The sequence below is a fragment of the Cataglyphis hispanica genome, chromosome 8 (assembly GCF_021464435.1).
Source record: "Cataglyphis hispanica isolate Lineage 1 chromosome 8, ULB_Chis1_1.0, whole genome shotgun sequence".
Classification (NCBI taxonomy): domain Eukaryota; kingdom Metazoa; phylum Arthropoda; class Insecta; order Hymenoptera; family Formicidae; genus Cataglyphis; species Cataglyphis hispanica.
Window position 1 is genome coordinate 5,359,179 of NC_065961.1, and position 20,898 is coordinate 5,380,076.

Here is a 20,898-nt window from a genome sequence, read left to right on the forward strand (position 1 = left end):
TTAATAAAAAGCATGTTTTTATCTCACGATCAACTAATGATAGTTTCCCGCAAAATATGATTCTCCAAACAGATTGAAAGACATACGTAGAAAATATATTATCTTACGTTCTAGTCAGAGATTTACATTGCATATACAAAGACTGAATGCGCAGTTATCGATCGATAAATGTTACGACCGAAGGAAATCAATAAATTGGAATACTGTCCCGAGATGGTCGCTTGTGATGTATCTCTTATGTAAGAGAATAGATACAATATTAAAAAATATTCAGTCAAATTATGTAATATTTAAACACGCGATGTCATATTAAATAATATATGAAAAGATATATGCGTTATTGCAATTTATTAATTTTTAAATATTAATTATTTATATTTATATTGATATATATTATTTATATTGATTATTTATATAATTATTAAATATTGACATTTATTATAATCATAATAAATAACATATAAATAGCTTTAAATCAACCAATAGCCTCTAAATAATAATTATTAAAGCATTAAAATTTGTATTTAAAACCAATTCTGAAAAGCATATCAGTTATCATAAATGTAACGTTTTAAAATTTTGGCGGTGTGTGTGTCTTTTTATAAGTTTGTGTATACATACGTATATTGAGAATTAATATCAAGAAATCATTCTCATTATCGCAAGACAAATATAACTTATCATTTGGACTTACGACTCGCTGCCAGAGTGATATCCCATCAGTACCGAACAGATCGACAAACATTGTAATACATATTGTTCGACATTAATAATATTACATTTAATATTACATAATATCACATTTATCAGAATTGTGTGTCATGTATATTCTGTGTCACGTTGCTTTGAGAAACTAAAATTCGCTAGAACAGATCATAATATCATTGCTATGTCAAGTGATAACGTGTAAGTAATTTTTATCACTGTATAAAATCTTAATTAATAACTATTCATTATATAACACGTACGCGCATAAAGATAACAAGAGAACGAATTTAGCACTGATATATTGTTATATATCAATGACATTGATTGATTGATATTTTTTGATTTATCAATTCAGTACAATTATTTTTTATTTTAGAAAATAATTTATCTATTCCTAATACTCGTTTACACAATTATGTTTTAAAATTTTTAATAATTAATACAAAAATTATTAATACAAAAAAGACATATGTCAATCAAACTCGGATATTTATGTAAGTAGAATAGAATAAAATAGAGTGTATATATATATATATATATATATATATATATATATATATATATACTTTTAATCTATTCTACTTAATTTTTAATTTATAATTAAAATAAAATCAATCAAAACCAAAAAAAAAAATTATAAAAAATCTATAAAAACAAAAAAGATAATATGACAATTAAAAAGTGTCGTTATAAATTACAAATTTATTAATTGTCGAGTTGCTCTATTTAATTATAAACCACGCATCACGAAGAATAGAAATATATACTTAGATTCTTAGGTCAATAAATACAAAATTGACATCTTGCAATTTAATAAAAAAAAATTCAACTCCTTTTAACCGTTTACTTCTATATATCTGACCCATCTACCAGCATTTTTAGTAAATATGTATGTACATATAGCTTGCACAATACCCATCAATCGCGATCAACTGGTTGAGATATAATTCTCATTGTCAGTCAATCGCAGCCTGATTCTTAGTCACTCGCGGTGTGATCAGATCTTATCAGTTTAATAACAGTGGAGTGCAGTGGAATGCTACAGTTTTGTTTTTATTCTACATATTTGTGTAAAACGATCTTTTCTTATTTAAAATATGACTCATATGAGCCCAACGCTGTATCCTAATAAGCAAACATATAATTTTGAAAAAAAAAATATATGTGTATATATATGTGGTGCAATATTAGTATCGTAATAAGCTTCCCATCTTTTAAGAAAAATAAAATAAAATAAAATAATAAATTCATAGCAATCGATCGATATGAATATATAATAGTTATAAACGTCAACCACATCTTAAGATAAAGATTAATATGTAAATGATAAAATTGACAGATTTATTATTATACAAATGTATATATGTATACATATATGTGAGCCATTATCGCGTATATCTAATAAAAAGATTTAATTCATTAATTTATTTTATAATGCGTGAACTTTGTATCTTGTCATAAACGTTTCTTAGGAATATCTCAAGACAATAATTTTATTATATTAAATAAATCCGTCAACTTTATATATAAAATCTAAGCGTGATTCTTGAACCGGTAATTCATCATGAAATACTCGTAATTCAAACATCTCTACAATTCTTCCCAGATTATTATTTAATGTATAATATACATGCTAATATATGCCACGTATATACATCATGAAAATTTATGAATATTTTTATGCTTATAAATTTAAGCGCATTATCGCATTTCAAATTTCAATGTTACAAAGTTATGCAATTTTCAACTTAAAAGTAAAAAATATAAAATATCTAATATTATAATTTATAAATTTGTCAAAGTAAATATTTAATGAGATATTCGTCGAGAATAAAGATTTGCAATATTAAAAAATATTTTAATTTTAAGATGATTACAATTTGTAAAATCATTGAATTTAATCATTTAAATAATAAAAAATTACATAAAAAGCAAATAAGATCCAGATGTGAGTTAATACTTATTTGCTTTTTATGTAACCGTTTTTTATTATTTAAATGATTAAATTCAATGATTTTACAAATTGTAATCATCTTAAAATTAAAATATTTTTTAATATTGCAAATCTTTATTCTCGACGAATATCTCATTAAATATTTACTTTGACAAATTTATAAATTTAAAGCCTTTTTTATATTGTTATTAATCATTAATCATTTAATTTAATTTCAAAATGATTACAAAAATTTGTAAGATTATTAAATTGCAAGAATATTTATAACTTTAATTTGACTTTTACATAATTAGCGCCATAGCAATTAAAATTCATTGATAAAACTCAATGCATATATACAATGTAAAAATAACAAAAAACCTGAATTTAATCATATTCACTAAGAAAAAAAAATTGTTGAGTTGATTATATGCACTCAACTTAATATAATTTTTTTTTTTTATTGAAATATTTAAGTACTTAAGTCAAATACATCATGTTAGATTTAATATGTCGTATTAAATTTAATAATAATCAATTTAATTTAAAAAGTATTTATTTTTTTTTTCTCAATGCAAGTCTTCTCCAAATGTTTAAAATTCATAGAGAAGAAGGCAAAATAATAAAACTTATCTTTGTCAATGTATTCTAATTTTCCAGGCATTTTAATTACTTACATCACTATTTATATATTTATTTTTTTTTAATTAAATATTTTATGCAAACATGTTTATAAAGATTTAAATTGAATTTCTAAAAGTAAGATTTTATCTATGCACTTTGAACTTAAGTTTGCAAGAATTATTTTATTTTGAAAAGTCACGACATGATAACTTTGTTATTGCTCACTTCGCTCAATTTAGCTGCAGTGTGAGAGGTTAAAAAAATAAGTAAAAAAATTTCTTCTGCGTAGTATACGTTAAACAACTCTTTTGCAAGTACATAAATTAAGCAAAATGTAAGCAATAACTTATTTTTCGAATGACAAAGAAGCATATTTTTATATTCTCTCGTACTTTGTATTTGCATCAATAACATTTATGCAACAATCTTAGAAATTTACGTATTCTCGAAAAAACACATATTTCTATATATCTATGCATCTTTTTTACCTTATCATTGTTTATCAAGTAAGATAAAAAAGTTATATGAAAGATATATGGGCTGGACTTCGGTAGAATTTTAATGAGAGACGAAAGTACAATATTCAAGTGTACTCTACGATTGTAAAAAGATAAGCTCTAAAAAAATTATACATACTGGTCTCACAATTGTATATTCTTCAAGTTCTCCTTCATCATCAAAGATATTTAAGAAGTTAAAAATTTATCGCAAGGATCACACATATCATTAATTATTTTTATTTTAGATAGGTCGCATATATTGTATATAAATAAAACGTATAGTACAAAAATAAGAGAGATTGTAATTCCTTGAAAGAACCAGTTTGACCAGTTAAGAAAAATAAAAATACAAAATAATCGGCGAATTTTTCAATTTTATCCATGAATTAATTTTATACAAAATGTATACATGTTACTCAAAAGGTTGACGGGTTACACGATAGCGTTATTCGACGTGCCCGCCGTAAAATGCATCCGGGCGTGCGGATCTCGTTCCGTTGGAACAGCCGGCTCGCAGCCGACTCGCACATTGTAAAACGAAAGTGAAATTGCGCAAACGCTCCTGAAAGGCAATCCGTTGGCGAGCGTTCGAATCACGAGGAATCGCGCGTAAATCCGGCGGGAGATCTCGTAATTTCGTTCAAGTTTTCGCAAAAAAAAAAGATGCATTCCGATGTCAGCGAAAGTATGATGTTTAAGGAAAAAAATCAGTAGAATGATTAAAGAAAATATTTTAAAGGATTTTTTTCTAATAAACAATTTTTTTTTTTCAAATAATGTTATTGATATTACATAATTAAATAAAAGTACATAATTTTAACTACTTTTTATTAAATCTTTAGTAATTAAATTTTTAAAAAATATTAATATTTATAGCTACAATAGCCAATATTGTGAACCGCCTTGAGGGGAGACACCAAAGTAACCGCTAATAAAAGGCTATTTAAAGATTTTTGTCTAGTAAATAATTGTTTTTCAAATTACATTATTAACATCACAAAATACATTTTCAAAAATTTCACAAAAAGTAGTTTAAATTATGTATTTTGCGATGTTAATAAAATGATACGAAAAAAAAACAATTATTTTTCAGAAAAAAATAAAAATAGCCTTTTTTTAGCTGCTACATTGGTTTCCTTCCTTAAGATTCAAGCTCCCTCCGGAAATTTCTCCAAATATACATCTATAAGTGCATCTATAAGACTTGACATGCATATTAAAGATGATATTAAAATCTCTACCCTCTGAAATAAACTCTTAGAAAGTAACTATATGTTTTTCCACAACGACCGTAGCATCGAAGCTGCTCTCCAAACATTCACTTTGAATTCTTGAAGAGCAACTTGATAACCCTGAAAAAAAAAACGTCATTGTAATCAGCTGATAGAATTCTAAATCAACAATTCACAGTAATCTTTACAAAAATGGAGATTGAATCGTGCGATTGCTTTTCTATTTAAAGAGCAGCTCTCCGAGAGAGAGAGAAAGAGGGAGATCCTTCGTCTCTCTTCTTCTCACCCAACATCTCAATAAACCATGACATAAATAGTCGCGTTGCTCGATGAACTTTACGGAGAACTCGCGCGGTTTAATGTCACGCTGATCTCCCAGGGGTTTCAGATCAATATTCGAGAGAAAGAAATATTTACATTGCGACTTCAATTTTTCTGCGAGCCATAATTTTTCCTTCGAGCTCTCTAGCTACCCCAGCTCTTATAACGATGCTCTACTGGCGGAAGTACAAACGCGTACCGAACGATCATCCACCCACCCAGCCACCCATCCGTCCAGAGACGGCTTCGCTTTAATAGACGTTTCCACTGCACGTTGATAATGGTTGCGGTCGTCTTATAGTCAGACATCTCTGGCAAAGGCCGATGGCTCACGCTCGCGCGCCAACCAGCTGTCGCGATTGTGGTAGTGATGGAAAATTCGTGGTGGTAGCGGTCAGAGAAGCTCTATAGTCGAACGCAGTTTAGTCGCGATCCGTACACAAACGGCGACAGTTCGTAACTTATCCAAGTTCATCCGCATTGTCTTCGGTGTTCTACCTAAAGGCAGATCTGAGAGTATCAGTGAGTATCTGAACGTAATTTGAAAAGTTTTCGTTTTCGCGCGAGAGGGAAAAGTGAAGGAGTGAGCAGCAAGAATGAGGGAATGACCTCTATTCGAGATATAGAAAATTTTGATTCCTTTTTATTGAACGCTAAAATAAAACTTAATTTTGAATGAGATTAATCCCTGGTGATATCAAAAAATTTGCCGATTATTTCGCATTTTTGATACTCTTATACTAGTCATGTTAAACTTGTTCTTACAAGAAATTATGATCAACTTGTTCGTCTTTAATGATTCAAACGAACGCAAGCAGATGTGTTGCAAGAGAAGAACTATGCAAGATGTGAGTTATAAACAGCATGCGCAACTCTGTTCTTTGAATCCGTCCTCTCTACTTGTCAATCAATTTCTATCATTCTGATAATCAACTTTAGTTATGAATATACTCTTTATTGGAAAGTAATAACATTTTTTTTAATTCTTAATATTTCTCAATAATCAAAAATAAATTACAATTTTATTAAAAATATTTTAAAAATATTAATAATAAATAAATATTTTTAAAAAATTAAAAATATTTTAAAATAATATATATATACATATATATTTTTTTTAAATAAAATATATTTTATATAAATATAGTTTCTTTATCATTAAATAAATTATGCAAATTAAGTAAAATTAAATATTTTTATTGATTTTCAATGCTAAGAGCAAAACTTCAATTTACAATGAAATCTCTGAATTCAGATTATTCAAATACATCAGAAGACACGTCAGAAGACACGATACTAGTAGTTTTTTCTTTCATAAACAACGTAGAACGTACAATAATTATTTGTGTTCAAAAAAAAAAAAAAAACAAGATAAAATAACATATTATTAAATCAATGATGTCATTAACGCAATTAAAAGCAAATCAAATGTAAAATTAATAAATCAATCATATGTGTTATAAAGAAATTAAAATTATAAAAATATGATCTGTGTTGAAAGTTCGTTAAGTATTCAAAAATATAAATTTCGTTCAAAAAAAAAATATTAAATATCAAACAGATATTTAAAATCGTGTGTTAATTATTTAAAAAAATTCATTATCTGATCATCTTGTCCCTGACTTTAATTCAAAAAATAAAAATTCTTTTGTAAAAAATATTCTATTGTATTAAAGCACTAAAACATCAAATTTAATAAAATGTTCGCAGTCAAAAATAGGTTTTATATTCTGTTAAAAATATGCTTCGAAAGTTTATCGTAAATTTTATAAGACAAGCATATGCAAGTGTATATCATAATTTTTCTCTGTATCCGTTTTATATTTCACGCTAATGTAATTGTAGATGCTTTGTAATACAGTCTACAGATAGTGTGCAACGAGAGAAATTTAAAATATATGATTTTATGAGGTAACTTTATAAATTAATCGGACATTATAAATATTCCAAATTTTAAAAACTTTAAAAAACTTTTGAACAAAATTAGCGGCATTCAAAGTCTTCAATTTTTCACTGCATATAAATCTCTATTGTAATATATTAGCCAGACTATTTTTATAACTATTAATAATTATTTTTATCGTATAATAATGAAAAAAATTAATTCTTCCTATAAATCATATAAAAGATTCTATTCTTGATATTCGAGATTTAATTTAAACTTAATATACAATATATAAATATATCTCTTGTGTATGTGCGTGTGTATATGTGTGTGTGTCTTAAAAATAATTTGTATTAATTATAAAAGTATATTAAATATTATACTTCTTATTCAAAACGCATAATAAAAAATTAAATATCTTATAAATAAATAGAATAAAAAATAATTTATATTATTATATTATTTTTTTTTTTCGCGATCTGATTTATGAAAAAGATCCTTTTGGATAATAATCTTCAGATTGTTTCCTAGATAATTAATGTATATGGAAATACCCCTTTTTATACTGTAGTGATCTTAAAATTATAACCGAATAACATGTTTTGTACAAATTCTTTAGACCATAGCTAAATGAACGTTCAACTAATGACCATTTTATAAGAATCATCCAAATTTGTAAAGAAAACTGTACATCGAATTGGAAAGAAAAAGATCAAGGAAAAATAAAAGAGGGTAAGGCTACTCTCTTTGATGCGAGAGAAAAATGTTCTCTCAAATAATTCTGTGTCTGGTCCAAACAGGCTCTGATATTCGCAGACCCGACAAAGAATTTGCGTCTGGAGGGGGAATGGAAACCATTCGATTCGTTACCTTCACGGTCAAGATTGCATAAAATGTGGTTCTGAACTGCCGTCGGCAGGATTTGTACGAAACACGTTGTCAGATTATGATTCAAAATACTTATCACGGCAATATAAAAAGAGTCGTTTTCACACATATTAATTATCTCTGGGGAACAACCTGAAGATTACTTGAAAGAATTTTTTTGATAAATTAAATCATGAAAAAAAGTATAGTATAAATTATTTTTTATTATTTGTTTTATAACAGCTTCAATTTTTTATTATACTTTTTGGATAAGAAGCTTAATATTTAATATATACTTTTATAATTAATACAAATTATTTTTGACAAAAGAGATATTTATATACTGCATTTTATTTGCCATGTATAATAAGAAAAATATAAAAAGAACGATAATGTCATTTATCATAAAATCTACTCAAGAATTAAATTAAAACTATCTTTATTAATATATTAATATATGCATAATATTATTATGCATAACAAATATTTATATAAGATGCAGTATAAATATTTATCTCTCTTATGAGAAAAATAATAAATAATTAAATATGTATATTATATATATCTGATATATTAGTTATATATATAATATAACATTTTTATTAGCGTATATGTAGAATATATTTATCAATCTGCTTAACAAAAAAAATATTATTATATTTATCTGAATGAACTTGTTGACAGAAAATTAAAATTCTGACACGTTTCTTATATATACTTTTCATTAAATATTAACAAACTTTTTGTCACTCAAACGTGTGGCCTTGTATTTTGAAACATTTGCGAGATCGCGTGATTAATCTCTTTTTCCGCATTTCTGAAGCTTCAAAGAACGTGTTAATACCAATTTTTAAAATTAATCTTGATTAAAAAGACGTTATTAATAGCATATAATGTAAAATTATCGAACATAGTAAGTACATAAAAATTCATTTAATTACTTTAAATATTTATTGCATTTGATTACTTGTTTAATGATCAAAATTTTTTGAACAACACAGTACAACGTGACGAATATAAATTGCATGTAAAAATATACTCTTCGAAATGCATAAATAAGTATTTATATATTTATATCTCTTTATATAATGAGATAAAAAGTACGATTAAATATTACAAAAAAGAAATCATAAACATAATTAATAAGTATGCAGAATAGAGATGCTAGATACAATAATGAGCTCATACCATGCGTTCGTGTATCACGATATGTAACATGTAATCAGTATATGTCAGTATATACTCACAATTGCTGCAGTAACCTAGTTCCTTCCAACAAGATAGAAGGTCCAATGCATTTGTTCATCTAATATTTCTAAAACTTTTGCATTATTTAGATAAATAAAAGAAGCTTAGAAAATAATTCATTAACAAAGGTCGACGGCTAAATTTTGTAATATCGTTCTGGTTTCCAGCTTCAAAATGTAAGTTACAATAAAACAATCTATTTTCATTCAGAAGTTCGGGAATCATTAATATCAACAAAGCTATTAATCACATGTGCTGTTTTAATAATATAAAAAAAAACTAATAAAAAAATAAAAACACTATTCACTATCTCTACAGACAATCTCTGAATAATAACGTAATATTAATCATGACAAAGTATTATATTATCACTCTAATAATAGAAAGAAGATTGATATATAAATTAATCCATAATTTATGATAATCTAATGCAGAGAGACATAATCTCGAAATAATTATATGTTATATTCCTATCAAAATATGATTTTATGATTTGCAACTCGTTACTATAACTAATGTTCTTTTTGCGCAGTACGAGTATTATATAACACAATGTAGACGTATATTACGATAGATTCTTGTTACCTAGTTTAAATTGATTTATAGAGCTATCATATTCGCGCGGGAGAAAAATAAACTCGGTTATTTTGGAAAAATTGTCTCAAGATTCTTCCCTTCCAAAAAAAAAATCAATTTTTATGATATGAGTAAAAAGAAGTATTATACCATTTTATTGTTCCTACAAATAAATAAAATAAATAAATTAATGATGCTACATTAATCTTTCGATTCTTTACAACAAGGGAAGGGATGAAAGTGTTTCCCTCCGATTTTGATGAGTTTTCGATGTGTTATATATGTATTTTATATGTAAATATTTTATTATCTTAGCACATACAAAAACTGAAATTCTATATTCATAATAAAAACATTTCTTAATAAATTACTAGTTCTTAAAGTTTTAGCTGCAATTAATATAAATTATTATTCTCTTTATATTGAGAAATAAAAATAAAACAAAGTTCCCTCTATGAGAAAACAAACGACATACCAATTAAAATATTTTCTTATTCATTCCATTTTAATGTATAAAAATTAATGAAGATTAGAATAATAGCAATCACACTATGATGATTAATCGTTACCTGTCAATCATATGTTAATTCTTGAGGATATTATGAAAAGTATCAACACTATAAAAAGAGAATAATAGTCGCCGGGAATATTATAACGTTGAGAGCAATTTATGTTGTTCTATTGCGTATTCTGTTGAAATATGACCTCGTTGATACATCAGATTTCTTTTATATATAATTTGCAAAAATTTCTTTGTCAATTTATTTAAAATACATATGTTGATATTCACAAGATTTCTCTCTTCCTTTTCTGTCTCTACAAACGTAAAGTTTATTATGAGTTCTATGAATAACTTTTTTAATAAATTATTTTCTGCAAAAAATAATTTATTAAATAATTTTATTATAATTTATTTAAAAGATTATTCAATATTATTAATAATATAAATTATAACCAAAATTTTCTCCTTAATTTTGCAGATCGATATATCAGATAACCATGGTAAAGGCATATAATGGTGCGTTAGTTCTGGCGGATGTCTTGCTGCTTATTTTAAAGATCTTATATTACATCTGCGAGAGCGTGTACAAATTTTTTGTTCCAACAGAAGAAAAGAGTGTAGCCGGTGAGATCGTTCTAGTATGTATCGTGTTTACAATGTGCATTACTGATATTAAAACTATATTTGCATATTATATATATATATATATATATATATATATATATATATATATATATACATACTGCACTAGACATGCAAAAAATTCTAGTAATTTAAAAGAATTATTTCTACGCCAAATACAGAAATAAAACGCAATTATTGCAATTTATATGCGCATAGATAATGATGTATTGATGATGAATTACTATTAATACTATATTTTAAACATTGTTATTTTCTTTACTTTTACGTTAGAAGCTTTTATAGTGAGCATATAAATTCATATTTATCGTTTCGTTTAGAATAGAACAAATTGCAATCATGTCATAATTTATTCAAGAATAAATTCGTTCTATAAATATTCGTTCTATAAATATTCTAAAATATTCTAAAATAACGTTTAAAATAATGTTTTTTAATATGAACAACAAATTATAATAAAAATAAAAATAAATATAATTATAAATTATAATATAAATTATTATATAATAATGTAATTATAATACTATAATATAATTATAATATTATAATATAATTATAAATACAAATTTATAATTATTATTTATAAGTTCGCTCGTAATTAGGTGATTTTCTCTGAATAATATATACATAATTAACGCGTTTGTTGCAAAAAATATATTACATAGTTTTTACTTTTTACATGTTTCACTTCTTCAAAAACAATTTTAAGACAAATTCTAATAAAGACAAATTAATATCATTTGCGTATTAAAATAAAATATGAGATTTAACATTATCTTTGCCTCTGAAAAGCATAATGATTATTTTGAAAAGATATATATAAATTATAAATAATCATGTACATTTTTTTTTCTACTTATGCAGGTAACAGGCACAGGTCATGGTATCGGAAAGGAGTTGGCTTTCCGTTACGCATCACTTGGCGCAACCGTGATATGTTGGGATTTGAATCAGCAAACAAATGAGGAAACGTTAAACGAGATAAAAAAAACGGGCAGTAATTCAGTTTATGCATATCAGTACGTATTGTTTATAAGATTAGATTGAGACGCTTCTCGCGAAGCGCTGAAATTAAAATTCGATCAAATTCTAACAGAAGCATCTTTATTTCATAGATGCGACGTATCGAAGAGGGAACAGGTCCTTAGCGTAGCCGAGAGAGTCAAAAAGGAAGTCGGTGACGTTACTATCCTGATTAACAATGCTGGTATAATGCCCTGCCACGCTTTCCTTGATCACACGACCGACGAAATTAGACGGATCTTCGACATTAATGTGCTGGCCCACATCTGGGTAAATTATTAAGAGCTATAAACATATGAAAATTAATTAAATATACATGTACAAATAAACGGCCTTTAAACATGTGCTGTCTTTTGAAAGAAATAATCTAATTGTTATATATATATATATATATATATATATATATATATATATATATATATAATACTATGTAAAATATTCTTTTATCTGCAAGATACACTATCTACAGTGTTCTACTATTTCCATTATTTTCAGATGTTGCAAGCGTTTCTACCAAGCATGATCGAAAAAAATCATGGCCACATTGTTGCACTCTCGTCATTGGCAGGACTTGGTGGCTTACCGAATTTAGTTCCTTATTGCGCTTCAAAATTCGCAGTAAGAGGTGAGCGAATCGTATAATTTTAATATCGCACTTTATACGTAAACATGCTCATGTATGTAAAGCAGAGAGACTGCGCATTCTTAACTTTGTTATGCAAATATTGCAGGTCTAATGGAATCGATGAGCGAGGAATTACGAATATCTAGCAAAGGGAAATCTTTAATCAAATTCACAACCATTTATCCGTACATGGTAGACACCGGACTTTGCAAGAAACCAAAACTAAAGTAAGAGTAAGACGTACATACGAGCGAAACGTACATATACATACAAAGAATGTACTCATAAAGAATGTTTTGTAATATACACACGACATGTAATTATATTATTGTTGATAATAGTACTATATGTACTATTACGTATTGCAACAAATAATTATATGCAAGAGTGATTTGTAAAATTAGATCTTTCGTGATATATTTATAAATCACAATGAGAGATTACATGTGAATACGCACAAGAGTATAATTATGTACATATCACTATAATTAGCTATACTTTTTACATGCAGACTAAATTTTTGGATGCGAGGTGAGCTATCGCGATTTTCTTATCAAATAGAAAAAATGTACGGAACATACGTATGACGTAAAATAAATTCACTACAGTTTATTTTAGATCGTACACGTTAAGACCACACGCACTTTTTCTTTAGCATTTGCAGTAAAATTTAAAATAGCATGAAGTTTTTAATTTTTTTTTATTATCGATATTATCAATAAATATTCTAATTTCAACAGGTTTCCGAATGCCATGCCGTTGGTTTCACCGGGGCAAACAGCTTCAGAAATAATCCATGCGCAGAGATGCGACTATCGAGAGAGATCTGTGCCTTCACTGTGGCTGTCATTGAGCAAAGTCCTAAGGTAATCAAAATCTTCCTTACAAAATCTTTGAATGTATAAAGATTCTAACAAGGTAAAGAAAGTATCAACGTAAAAAATATTTCGATGCATTAATATTTGAAATCATAGTTGATGACATAAAAAAGACCGTCAAAAATAAACCGATATATCTGTAGACAAAGAGAGAAAAAAAAGAGATATACATATATTATTGTATTTATTTAATGAGCAATCAGACATGTTCAATAATCGTTATTATATCAAATTTTTTCATATTATATTGCGAGTGTCAATTTTCGTTAATATATCTGTCACAGTTTCCTAAGCAAATAATTAGATAAATAAAGATAAAAAAAGCGTCAAGTGTCGAGTATATAAATATTTTCATTTCAGAATGTATCCCGACAATGCTTTACACAGCATAATGGACTTCATAGACAGCGGCGTCGAGGTGGCGAGTTAACAGTTAACAGCAAGAAACGCTCATATATATATATATTTTTTTTTTGTATTATATATATATATATATATATATATATATATAAATACAAAAAAAAGTAAATAAAATTTTTTATACTATTATACATAAAATCTTTTATGTTATCACATTTTTTATAAGATAAAATATAAGTCAAAATTGCCAACGATTTCTATATTATTAATACGTTTAAAATAAGACGGTAAGATATTTAATTGTCTTTCTTTCTTTTTTCGATACTTTTATTATTATACATGGTACGTGCAAAAAGTTCCAAGATTGATTTTTTTTTAATGGCTACTATCTCTCAATTAATACTGGAACTAAATGATGGCAACTTTTTGACATTTTTTCATTGCATTATGTGCAATAGTTTTTTATTAATGCACATTGAAAGGTAGCTTGTTCGTTTTGCATTTGTGACGATTTCAAGAATGAAACAATAGATTGCAATTAAATTTTGCTTTAAAAATGAAAAAACGGCAATGGAAACATATAAAATGATGCGAAAAGCGTACGGTCGTAATTGTATTATTGTTAGTCGTGATGATATAGTCTGTGATGATACTTGTCGAGAGAGACTCCTTTCTTTTCTAGTCTTCGAGTGAATGGCTTTCTTGGAATCGGTTAAATCACAGAAATACTCTTGCACAATTAAGGCAATCGGTACATTTTTCCATCATTTAATATGCTTTCGTCACTGTTTTTGAAGCAAAATTTAATTGCGGCCTGTTCTAGCTTCATTCTTGAAATTGGGACAATGCAAAATAAACAAGCAATCTTTTAATGTGCATTATTAAGAAACTAATGCACATAATGCAATGAAAAAATATGAGAAATGTCAAAAGATTGGTTCTACCTAATTCTAGTATTGATCGAGAGATAGTATTAATACATAAAAAAAACTCGGTCTTGGAACTTTTTGAACGTATCGTACACATGTGAGTAAAAATAATTATTTTAATTAATTAATGAAGTATTAATTAATAAAGTAAATAATTAATTATTGTAAACAGAGATAATGTGTGTAAACGCGCAAGTGTAGATGTTTTATAATAACATACGTACTATAAGTAAATCTTTTGCAAAATGTATTTCGAAAGAAACTGCATAAAAATGCTTTATCATTTTCTAATCATATGAGCGTATACATTAGTTCGTAAACAATAATATTTCGTTCTGTGAAATTAATGACCAAAATATGATATACACGTAATGATATAAATCGCGCATAGTCTATTATTCATAAAACTAATTCAATAATTTTCCGAATATTACTGCTCACATTTGTGTGTATTGTTATTTAATAAGTTACTTATAACACACACACACACACACACACACACACACACACACACGCATACATATATATATATATATATATATATTAGTAATTCATATCATTATGATAGAGCGTAATATAATATAATATAATATACATTATGTGTATAAAATTGCTTGTAAATTGCTAATTGTGAGCTGCATATACGATAATATAATGCGTATTTCCTATCAATAATATAAGCTTGCCTTTCAGAAGATTAATAACTTGGCGTATTTAAATTTCAATCTATAAAAAGTAAAAAAACGAAGATAAAAAATATATAAAAAGTCAATTATATATACATATAACATATCCATATTGTACGCACATACTTTAAGGAAATTTATTGTATCAAAACTGCAGTCACAATTTCGATACAATATTCATCAATACAAATGCTGCTCGAGATCCGAATTTATATCTAATTTGTTGTCTAATTATATCTATTATATTTCTATTACACTGTGTTATTTGTCAAATAAATTAAATTTCAAAATATTAGAAATATAAAAATAAAAGATGACAACTGTTTAGTAATAACTGTTAAGTAATTACATAAATAAAGATTTCACTATAAAAGAATTAAAAATTATTTCCTTTTATAATTTCTATTTCTATAATTATAATACTCATTTTTTTGTATTAAATTTGATCGCTAGAAAATATAACACAGCAAAAATAAGATCTATTTCTATTTCACGTCTAATATAAAAGAATGAAAATATAATTCTTAGCTAATCATATATTAGAAATGTGAACTTTTTTTATTTTGATAAAAGAATATAAAACATAGTTATGATATTAAAAATTTTCTTTTTTTGAAAACATTAAATAAATTATAAATAATTGTAATAAAAATAAATTAGTAAATAAAATAATAAATAAAATTATAAATAAAATAGTAAAATGAATAAATGACGATATAACTCAATTAAAAATATTTTTACTATTTTATTTTGTTTTACTATCTTCTTATAGTTTTTTTTTAGAGTAAATCAATTCAAAAAATAATATTTAAAAAAAAATCTCTTTATAAAATTGATATAATGTGTTATATTCAGCTTTGACAAATTATATAACTCAATATCATTGTTTTAGAATTCAGTACGCAACTTTCACAATATATATATATATATATATATATATATATATATATATATATATATATAAAACAAAATCGTTATTTTAAAATTCGAATGTATATTTTATATAATTATTTTATATAATTATATAATTTCGAATATATATTTTAATTCCTATTCCTTTTAAATTTCTAATACACATTTATATTGTTACTTCCTAGGTAATATTCCTCAAGCAATTTCTTTTTTTTAAATTCATGCGTCTATAATACTACGACTATTTAGAATAATGAGAGTTATTCAAGAGATTGAGCAATCAAGTTTTTATAAATATGTAGAAACGTAACGTAAGGCGTATCCTCTTTAAGATTGGAAGCGAGTCTACGAGAGCGATAGTTTATTCTGGACATTCGCCAGTGAGTGTTAACGAGAAAGCTCACCTTCATTTTTACTTGTAAAGATTAACTCGACTTCGACTGACTAGAACGGAAAAAAATTTAAACAAGTACACGATAAAACAACCTTCAACTAGCCAATCGATTATTATGAACACTATAATTAGATAAATATAGCCGAGCTTATCATACACGTATTCAGTTCTTAGTTTTCTTCATACGCTTGCTTTCTAAACATTCCGTTTATAAAAATTATATTATTTAAAATATCTTCTTTTGCCTCTGTTTCATATAGCTAGGAAATCGTTTAACTTTTCGGCAACAATACGTAAATTTTTTTTATATCCGATTTAAACCAGTTGTGTATTATTTCCATAATTTCTATTGACCTTGTTACGTATATATCTTCAAAAGTAACGGTAAGTAAGTAAAACATGTTAAAAAAGATACTTTATATTAAAATTAGTCTATTCCAAAAAAGAAATCAACAGTGAGACCGTAGTCAACAGTTTTATTTCAAATAAAATGTTTCTAAAATTTGAAAATATCTCTCTATTTTTTAAAATAGAATAAATTTAATTTGAAATATTTTGTTAAATGTTGAGTATTTTTGGAGATATACATAATTAATTTTATATTTGTTCAATATTTTTGCAAATTACATATTTTTGTGAAAATGTGACATAAAAATCATTTTATAAAACTTTGATCTCTTAACTTTAAACTTTTGATCTTTTACACCGGATATATAAATAAATTGTAAATAAAAACTTTAAAAGAAAATTAATAATATTCATCGAAACAAACAAAAAGTTTTACAAAAGTATGTCTGGAAAATAATATTTTTAGAAGTATTCAAAGTTATTTATAAAACTTCTAATAATATACATATCTCTATTTAGAGAGATTTATAAATTATAAAATTAAAGATAAAACTGTTTCGAAATATATATTTTAAAAACATCGTTCAATAAATTATCTATCATAGCTTCTAAAATTTGAATAACTTCAATTAATCGGGATATATCCGTATAAAGAAATTATTAATTTTTTACAGTTCACCATGATTATCTTATACGAGATTATATATATTTTGACAAAAATATTACAACTTCTTCTGCAAATTCTTTACTACATCTGTGAGAGCATATGTCACAAATTATTTGGATTACAGGAAAAAAGTGTGGTTGGTGAAATTGTTTTGGTATGTACAAAATGTGTGTATGTGTGATATAGATTAAAAATTCGCGTAATCAAAGAAAGAAATTGACAAAAAAAATGCAAAAATATTGCGAATAGTGTGAATATATTCATTTATCTATTTATCTACAATCACACAATTAATATTAGTTACTAAAAAAAATTTCGATATGCTATCGTTCTTTCATTATATTATATTGTATCATTATATTGTATATGTGCAATTGCAAAAAAAAATTTTTTTTAAGTGATCTTAAACCATATTTACCGCTACAAATAAAAAAAGTTTGTTCAAAAAATGCAATATTAAAAAGATAAAAATAAGAAACAATTATTAAAAAAAAAAAAAAAAACTCGTACGACTTTGCGCTTCTGATATCAAATTCGATGCGTAATTAATAATGAATAAACATTCCTAAGATATCACATTATATATTTATGATATTACATTATACAAATTGAAAATACAAAAATTTTATCATGTGCATAGTAATTAGTCTCATTTTTTTATATTCTATACGTATATTTTAATGCAATAGATAACAGGTGCTGGTCACGGTATAGGCAGAGAGTTGGCGATTCAATACGCACATTTAGGTGCGGCAGTTGTGTGTTTAGATGTAAATCAACAATTAAATGAGAAGGTAGCAAATGAAATCAAGGAAATTGAAAAAAGTCCGGTTTATGCGTACCAGTATGTTGTTCTCTTATAGCGTTACTTATTTCTCACATATCATGATCAAAGGATCTGGTCATTATTTTTGTTTACAATGATCAAAATTGCTTTAACTTGGCAGAATATGGAGCCAATAGTTTATTTGTTATATGACAAACATTTCATTTATTAACTTGCACGTCATAGATAATGTAAAATATTACATCATATTACGTCCAAATATCATTCAATATAAATTCAGCTGACATCAGTAGAATAATGCCATTATATTATAATTTTTATATCATATGATATACATATAATTAATGTCGTATGATCAAGACTAATTAATTTTTTCTACAGATGTGATGTATCTAAAAGAGAACAAGTTTTCAAGATAGCTAAATTAATAAAACAAGAAATCGGTGACGTAACTATTTTAATTAATAATGCTGGTATAATGCCATGTCACACATTCCTGAATTATACAAGCGATCAGATCAGACGAGTCTTTGATATCAATATACTAGCACATATTTGGGTAAGAATTGAAGTTATGATCGTGTATGAATATTAAATTAGTTTTTCGCTTTTAAAAAAATATTATTTTCGCTTTATATTATTTTCAGATAATATAATTATAGTACTCGGAAATTTTATATCATAACGAAATTTAATATGATATCGTTGCTTATATTTAAAAAACATGAAAAATATATAAGATGGACATATATATTATTCGTCTTCGCGAATTAATATTCATATTGTTTTCAGATGTTAGAAGCATTTCTACCAAGCATGATTGAAAAAAATCATGGTCATATTGTTGCACTCTCGTCATTAGCAGGACTTGTAGGGATTCCTTATTTAGTGCCTTATAGCGCTACAAAATTTGCAGTCAGAGGTAATTTTTTTTTATGATTTTATACTTAGACGTTATAAGCCATTTTCTTCTTCAATAATTTCATTCGAAATAATTAACAATTTGGAAAAATTTGTTGCTTTCACAAGCGTTTACTTTTTAGGTCTTATGGAAACGCTTAAGAACGAATTACGAATATCTAGCCAGGGAAAATCTTTAATCCAATTCTCTACCATTTATCCTTACATGTCAGATACGGGACTTTGCAAAAATCCAAAAATAAATAAATCGTAAGTTTAAGACAAAATTAATACAACAAACGAGCATATGCAATATTGCAATCGCAAATGTAAAAAACCCCCTCGCTTATTTCTGAATGATGATTTCTAAGCAATGAATATTTTTGTATCATCTTTCTTCCAGGCTTTCGAACTTTATGCCATTAAATATGCCAAAATATGTAGCTGCACAAATAATTAGTGCTCAACGGCGAAACATAAACAATTTTTCTGTACCTTCATTTTGGTCATTAAGCATTGCATTCATTAGGTAACTAAAATCTAATATTTATAATGATATATTTGTAAATCTGTATGTGAAAAATATGAGAAAGCATGAATTGTGCAGTATTTAATATACCACATTTGTCTTAAAGTCGACAACTGCATTAAATTTTCAATATAAAAATAAAAATTTATTTTTATTATGTGTGCGTGTATGTAGTATGTATAATAAAAATTTATATAATTTATTAATATAATAAATTAAAATATATCCTACAATTTGCAATTATATTTTGAATTATTTTAAATATGTATTAAAATATATAGAGACTATTTACAATATAATTTAATTTTTTCAGATTGTTACCTGAAAAGGCACAAGACAGAATAAGAGATTTTTTAGACACTGGTGTAGAACCAGAAAGTTAATTAATATGAAAATGGTATAATTGTAAATCATCAAATTTTTAAAGATTTATGAAAAAGAAAAAAAAAGAAACCATATGTGATACAATTATATCAATTTTTCGTATATTATTATATGTTATTATATTGTATTTCATTATATTGTATTTTCTATTTTATTATATATTGTATTTATCCTATTTTGTATTTATTTTTGTTTCTATCTTATCGTTATAATATGTGTGTTACATTCCACTACTTATAAAAAATTTATTAATGTTCATAAGTAAGATAATAAATATATATATAATTATTTTTAAAATATATAATTCAAAAATAAAAAAAAAATTGAAATTTATGCGTGTGAAAAAGGGATAATATAAATATTAAAAATATTAAATATTATTTTATATCAAAAATGAATAGAAGAATTCATTTCTGGCTATCTTAGATAGATGAACAC

At 25.6% G+C, this 20,898-nt stretch overlaps 1 protein-coding gene across 1 annotated transcript; it reads left to right on the forward strand.

Annotated features, from left to right (window-relative positions):
- Positions 1-731: 731 nt before the first annotated feature.
- On the forward strand, positions 732-20,635 carry LOC126851640 (uncharacterized). Its single transcript, XM_050595791.1, has 15 exons — positions 732-906; positions 10,875-11,034; positions 11,903-12,057; positions 12,154-12,331; positions 12,557-12,686; positions 12,793-12,913; positions 13,427-13,552; positions 13,925-13,985; positions 17,868-18,014; positions 18,550-18,704; positions 19,029-19,206; positions 19,440-19,569; positions 19,691-19,817; positions 19,951-20,076; positions 20,390-20,635. Exons 1-15 carry the CDS (start codon positions 890-892, stop codon positions 20,457-20,459), a joined length of 1,881 nt encoding a protein of 626 aa, XP_050451748.1. The 5' UTR covers positions 732-889; the 3' UTR covers positions 20,460-20,635.
- The last annotated feature ends 263 nt before the right edge of the window (positions 20,636-20,898 follow it).

Excerpts from the sequence above, each read along its gene's own strand:
- LOC126851640 (XM_050595791.1), top strand. Across the intron at positions 18,015-18,549 it reads TGGTTGGTGAAATTGTTTTG|ATAACAGGTGCTGGTCACGG; the intron begins GTATGTACAAAA and ends TTAATGCAATAG. Across the intron at positions 19,570-19,690 it reads TACAAAATTTGCAGTCAGAG|GTCTTATGGAAACGCTTAAG; the intron begins GTAATTTTTTTT and ends TTTACTTTTTAG.